At 52.9% G+C, this 6,000-nt stretch overlaps 1 protein-coding gene across 4 annotated transcripts in view; it reads left to right on the top strand.

The window, feature by feature from the left end:
* The window catches only part of Ikbke (inhibitor of nuclear factor kappa B kinase subunit epsilon), a 25,617-nt gene extending 19,999 nt beyond the window's left edge, over positions 1–5,618 (top strand). For all 4 annotated transcript variants that reach the window (XM_031381843.1, XM_031381834.1, XM_031381852.1 and 1 more), the window contains 6 exons: positions 252–291; positions 1,016–1,117; positions 2,328–2,424; positions 3,074–3,180; positions 3,319–3,390; positions 4,872–5,618. In XM_031381843.1, coding sequence (XP_031237703.1) covers positions 252–291; positions 1,016–1,117; positions 2,328–2,424; positions 3,074–3,180; positions 3,319–3,390; positions 4,872–4,905 — 452 coding nt within the window. In that variant the 3' untranslated portion in view covers positions 4,906–5,618. The remainder of the gene's footprint in view (positions 1–251; positions 292–1,015; positions 1,118–2,327; positions 2,425–3,073; positions 3,181–3,318; positions 3,391–4,871) is intronic.
* The last annotated feature ends 382 nt before the right edge of the window (positions 5,619–6,000 follow it).

The raw sequence follows: 6,000 nt of genomic DNA, 5'->3' as shown, positions 1-6,000 counted from the left end.
CCCAGCGTGTTTGCCTCGCTCTAGAACCCCATAGCATTTCTCCTCAGCTCCTTTGGACCTAAATCATATCCAGTCTTTCCACCACAACAGCAATGTTGTCATAGTTACTTTATGTTCCATTTCCTCATCCCCTCGAGCTCCCCTAGGCCTGAGATCCCATAAAATAGCCCCCACCCTAGGCTGTCTTCATCTTTTTAACTTGGCTTCCTGACTAATTGAGTGGTGACGTCATCCCCATCTGTTTCCTTCAGGGCTCAGCTACAACGAGGAGCAGATCCACAAGCTGGATAAGTGAGTGGTCCCATTCCCGGCAGGCAGGTGGGCAGGAGGGCGGAGCTCATAGGGATGGAGTCAGTCTTTATTCTAGGCGGGATATAGTGAAGCGCTTTGACCCTCCGCCACGGCTGGACAAAGGGCGTAACTATCCGAGCCTTGTTACATAGGGTCTCAGCTGAGTCAGAGGTTTCTCACAGTCAACCTTGAAGTGACTGGCTTTACTCCCAGCCTGAACAAGTGATTGTGAGAAAGCTTCTTCCCCCCTCCCTGCTTTGACCTTGGCTGTTGGTCTGCCTAGCATCTCAAAGATACTGTTTCTTGGACACCCACATCTTCCATGAGCCTCCCTGGTCTAGTGGCTATTTGGAGATTTTTCCTCCCAGAGCTATCCCACCTCTAACACCTGCATGCATATCCACAGACACACGAGTGCACACACCTATACTCACGGGCTTTCCAAAGCACTGCATCCTTGTTTTCTCCCAGGGATCAAGTTTGAGAGTGTATGCGTTCATGGGCCATTGTATTGGCCTCCCCGTCTCCTTATTGGTACACGTGGCTCTGCTGGCCTCCGGGCTTCAGGACCCAAGTGTATGGTCATCCTCTCTTCCCTGAGAGCTGCCCCTGCTGCGGGTGAAGGGGCTGGCATTTGTGACGGGTAGTGATGGAAGGGCTAAGTCTGCATGCAGATGGTGGCTCTGGCTGCTCACCCCGGTCCATGAGGTCTCTGTCCTTCCAGGGTAAATTTCAGTCATCTAGCCAAGAGGCTACTGCAGGTGTTCCAGGAGGAGTGTGTACAGACGTATCAGGTGTCGCTGGTCACACATGGCAAGCGGATGAGGTAAGCAGCCTGGCCCTTCCTCTGAACTCAAGGAGCCTGGGCTGGCCCAGCGCTTCCAGACTATAGGGGACCATGGGCTAGACTGGCCCAGCCTTTCCGGACTGCAGACCATGGGCTCTGCGGTGCCTCAGTAAGAGAGGACTTAGTGAGAAGTGAAGGTATAGTGGCCGGGTGGAATGCTAGGTGATTTCTACAAATGTGCTTATTTGGTTCCCCAGTGTCCACACACCCAGTCTCCTTTCTCAGATGAGAGGACCCAGGCTCAAAGAACTGGTCTCTCCTTAATGTCACAGAGCTAATAGCAGACTGAGGGCTGGAATGTGGGCTAAGATGACCCTAAAAACTCTGGATTTCCCCTGCCGTGCTGTCTGCTGTGATGGGTCTCCTCTCTCTAGGGAGAACACCAGCTCCCCTGGGGAGGAGAAACAGGGGGGCAGGGAAGCAGGCCAGGCAGTCCCCACTAACACTCCATCCCTCAAACTATTCCCAAATTTGGGACTCCTTTTTCTAACAGGCCCACGGTCCCTTAGTGTGCTTTTCTGGGACCCCTGAGAGGGAAGGTCAGTTTCCTGTGTGCTGTGTGGCCTGCAGTCTTGTCATGGGCTCAGTTCCTCTCCCCTTCACATGAGAATACAATGCCTGGCAAACCCCAACACTCTGATTTGATGTGCCTAGGCAGATGTTAGATATCAGTAGTTTAAAAGCTATCCCCCACCGAGCAGTGGTGGTACAAGACTTTAATCCTAGCACTTGGGAGGCAGAGGCAGGCAGATTTCTGAGTTTGAGGCCTGCCTGGTCTACAGAGTGAGTTCCAGGACAGCCAAGGCTACACAGAGAAACCCTGTCTCAAGTCTTGCCCTTACTCTGTTATGGAAAGGGAGGCACGGACACTCCCCACATAAATGCTCTAGTGTGGGCTGCCCTTGCAGAAATGCACTAGCCTGAAATGTCACCTCTCTCCCAAGTCTTGCCTGGCGGTAACCATTCGAGTGACCCAGCTACATTCACATGGGCAGTGTGACTGATCCCTGCCTTGTTTCAGTTGGGATTCCCTCAGTTCCCTCAGCATGGCAAGAGGGAGAGATGGGTGACTCCCAGAAGGAGAGTCCTACAGGGAGCTCAATGCTTAGTACTCTCTGGTGAGCTAATGACAGCTGTGTCCCAGCAGTGGAGAGCCAGAGTCCTGCTCTAATCTCATTCTCTACTCAAGGCAGGTGCAGAAGGCCCAGAACCACCTGCACCTCGTTGGCCACTCTGTGACTGCCTGTAACTCGGAAGCCCGAGAAGCCCAGGAGAGCCTGAGCAAGGTATGGGTGCTTTCAGATTTCTAGGGGCTGTTGAGGGGAGGGGCACCTGGATCACTTCCTGTGGTGGACAGGGCAGCCTTGACCAAATTCAGGGATGCCCATGAGGGTTGGAGGTCCCTGGCTTACAAATACGCCCTGAGATAGGAACATTCCATTTCAGACTGAGAGTTAGTATAAGCCAGGGCCTCTCTCTCAGGTTCTACGCAGCCTTGGAGGCCCCAAGGCTCCTGCTGAGGCTGTGTGAGCTCTCCTTGGCTTTCTGATTCGCTCTCAGCCAAGGCAGCTGTCTAGCTGGCCACAGGGAATACAGAGGGGGAGCTACTAGAAGATGGCTACACGTGGCTCCCAGCCCATGAGGCGGGTAGCCTCAGAGACTGGCCAGGAACGCCATCTATCCCAAACTATGGCCTTATGAGAGGTTTAGGTTAGACCCAAAGGGGGACTTGGCAAACTGAATCATTCAGCTCAGTACAGATGAAGGAAAGCTGTTACAGCAGTGGGGACTCCCAGGATGGGAAGGAATGGGGTGCTGAAAGACTGGGAGGTCTGGGAGCTCTAGGGAGATAGTTACCTTCCTTCAGCGTGTCCCCTAACCAGCCACACGAAAAGCTGACAGGTCCTTCCTGACTAACCCATGGCTTCCCTTCAGATCTTTGATCGACTCCTTCTGGACAGAGCTTCTGAACAGGGAGCTGAGGTCTCTCCACAACCTTCAGCTTCCCAGCCCAGCCCTGATGGGAAGGACCTGGTCTTCCAGTAAGTCCTGGAGAGTTGGAGGGAAGGAGGATGCTGAAGTTAAAACCTTGTGGCTTCATCCCATGCCAAAGAGGCTGCACCACAGCCTCTGCAAGTGGGCTCTGGGCCTCAGCCGTCCCTTTCTTGCCCCTTGGACAGCATGCAGGAGCTTTGTAACGATATGAAGCTATTGGCCTTTGATCTCCAGGACAACAACCGACTCATCGAACGGTAAGCATCTACTGTATCTGGGGAAGGCTGTGTCCTCCCTGCTACCAGGGCGTAGAGTCCCTGGGTACCCCGTGGCATGATCCACGGCACCTGCCGAGTCTCTAAGCAACCACACTGGAGTGTAAGGCCTCATCCACAAGCAGGCTACCATCTTGAGGAGCTGTAGGTTTAACTCATAGGGTTTGAAGCTAGCTAGCCTTAGTATCTCAGAGTGGGGCTTGGAGGCAGGTGGACTCGTGTGCACTGAATGTGGGCAGTATGCCTAAGGCTCTCTCACACGATCCCTGGGGTCTTCCCAGGTGTCCTTGGAGTGGATGCCACTGTCTCACCCTGAAATCACAGCACAGACAAACTGACATTTTTGCCCAAATCTCCTGCCCCATGGGCTCCATCCTTCCCACCCACTCAGAGCGCCCAGGCTGGTGCATCTCCAGGTAGCACACCCTCCTGTAGGTGGGGACCAGGAGCAATGCTCAAGCTTTGGGATTCCAAAAGTCACAAAAGAAAATGTGGGTGTGAACATACACACCAAGATTGTGAACTGCCCAAATAACTCAGGAGGTCCGCTCTGTATAAAGCAGTTCACTTGTTAGAGACAGGGTTTCTGTGTAGTCTTGGCTGTCTTGGAACTCGCTTTGTAGACCAGGCTAGCTTCAAACTCACAGAGCTCTGCCTGCCTCTGCCTCCTGAGTGTTGGGATTAAAGACGTGCATCACGGTGTCCAACTTGGCATGGGGGGTTTGAAGCCTCAAAGGCCACCCTGACTGGCACACCTCCTCCAACAAAGCCATTCTTCCTAAGCCCTCTCACAGAGTTCCACCCACTGGGGACCAAGCCCTTAAACAAGTGCTATTCTCATTCAGACCGCCACACAGTAGCACTGTGAGAGACTAGAATTGGGCTCAGGCGGTAGAACAACCAGGAGCAGATGCTGTGGTCGGTCCTCAGAGTTTTGAAGGGTTCCTGAGTTGGGGAGGCATGCACTCCCAGTTCCATTCCGACTCAGGAGAATCCGTCTCCTCCCCAGCTTCCGCCCTCTTGAGCAGGAAGTTCTAATCACTAGCGCCAACATAAATCTCTCTTGCTGTGATTTACAAATATCTCAGAACTTGATTTTAGTGAACTTGCACTTCCTCATTCAGACCCATAACCAACAAGCTCAGTGAACCAATCTGAGCCCCTTTCTGACCTTCCAGGGTGTCTTCACACTGGAACAATGGTGCTTCCAAAAGTACAGGGAGTCTGGGGACCTGCTGCAGAGACCCACCCTGAGAGATGCCTGGGCTAGGGGTCTTTTAAGATTCCCAGGGGATCCCAACATGCAGAGATGAAAAGCAGAAGGTGGTATCTGGGGACAGCGATGCCACAGGAGGAGAGCTGAGGACCCGATGACTGGGTGCTCCTGAACATTGATGGCCTTGGGTACCATCTGCAGGCTTCTTCAGTGAGTGTGCCAAGCTGACCCATGCTTTCCCTTACAGGTTACATAGAATTCCGTCAGCACCAGATGTCTGAGCTCCCTGGGGGTGCACGAGGCACTTGGAAGCTTTAGAATCATTCATACCGTACCCCTGCACCGTGAGACCAGATTCAGGGCAGGTTCTGGTCCCATCTCACTAGCCTACCTCCCTCTTGGCCATTGGCCAACAAACAAGCATTACTTTGACTGTCTGTCCTCTTGGGAAGCAGCTAAAACAGGGACTCCTGACCATCCCAGGCAGTACCCACAGGAGAGAGCATGCGGCTACCACTGCCTTAGCGAGACACCACATCTGTTCTTCCTCACCCAGGCCCAGAAGTCTGAACTCGGCTGGGTCTTGGGAAGAAAAGGCTCAGCTCTCTCACACTCTGCACTTCTCAGGACCAGCAGGCTTCTCCTGCTTCTCGGGCTTCTCTGGAGTGCTGGATCAGAGGGCTCATTCTCCAGTTTCCTATGCTGTTTCCTGAGTGTCCCCATTCCTGGCCACAGGCAACCCACAAATGGCCCCTCTGCGCTTGGTCTGAATGCACCTGCATTTGAGAAAGTGGGTAGTTGAGGCCAACTGCTGGTGCTTTGGGGGGGGGGTCCCCCTTTGCCTTTTCTTGAGGAACCCTTGGTTCTGGGAAACAGCTGGTCAGTATCAACCTTAGCCATGCTAACTGGACAGATGTTTGAATCCGAAGTCCTAAGGAAAAAGCAAGCCTGCACCTTCAGACATGGAATAAACACCTTTTCTGTTTTCCTGCAACTATGGTACCTAACTGGGAAGGGGTGGAAAAGCCCAGAGGTCTGGGAGGGATGTCTCCAGAGCTTTGGAAAATGGAACAGTGAGCTCATTTCCTGGTCCCTGCCTTTTCCCCGGTGGGTTCTGATTTTAGGGAAGATGGCCTCTCCTGAAAAGATCTCCATTTTCCTGCTCTGTCATTTAGGGGCCACATCAGAAGCCTGGATCCCGGGGAGAAAGTTTATCTTTTTTAAAAAACAACAACAACAAAAACCTACCACCTAATCATCTGCTGCTCTCCCCAGCCCTTATCACAATCTAGGCTCTGTCCACTATGTTTGAAGACCACTGGAGGAGAGCTTTCCTTTATTGAGCCTGGAAGCTAGAGCGGGCACTGGGTAGAACA

The sequence above is a fragment of the Mastomys coucha genome, unplaced genomic scaffold (genome assembly GCF_008632895.1).
Source record: "Mastomys coucha isolate ucsf_1 unplaced genomic scaffold, UCSF_Mcou_1 pScaffold1, whole genome shotgun sequence".
Classification (NCBI taxonomy): Eukaryota; Metazoa; Chordata; class Mammalia; order Rodentia; family Muridae; genus Mastomys; species Mastomys coucha.
This window is presented reverse-complemented; position numbering and strand designations above follow the sequence as displayed.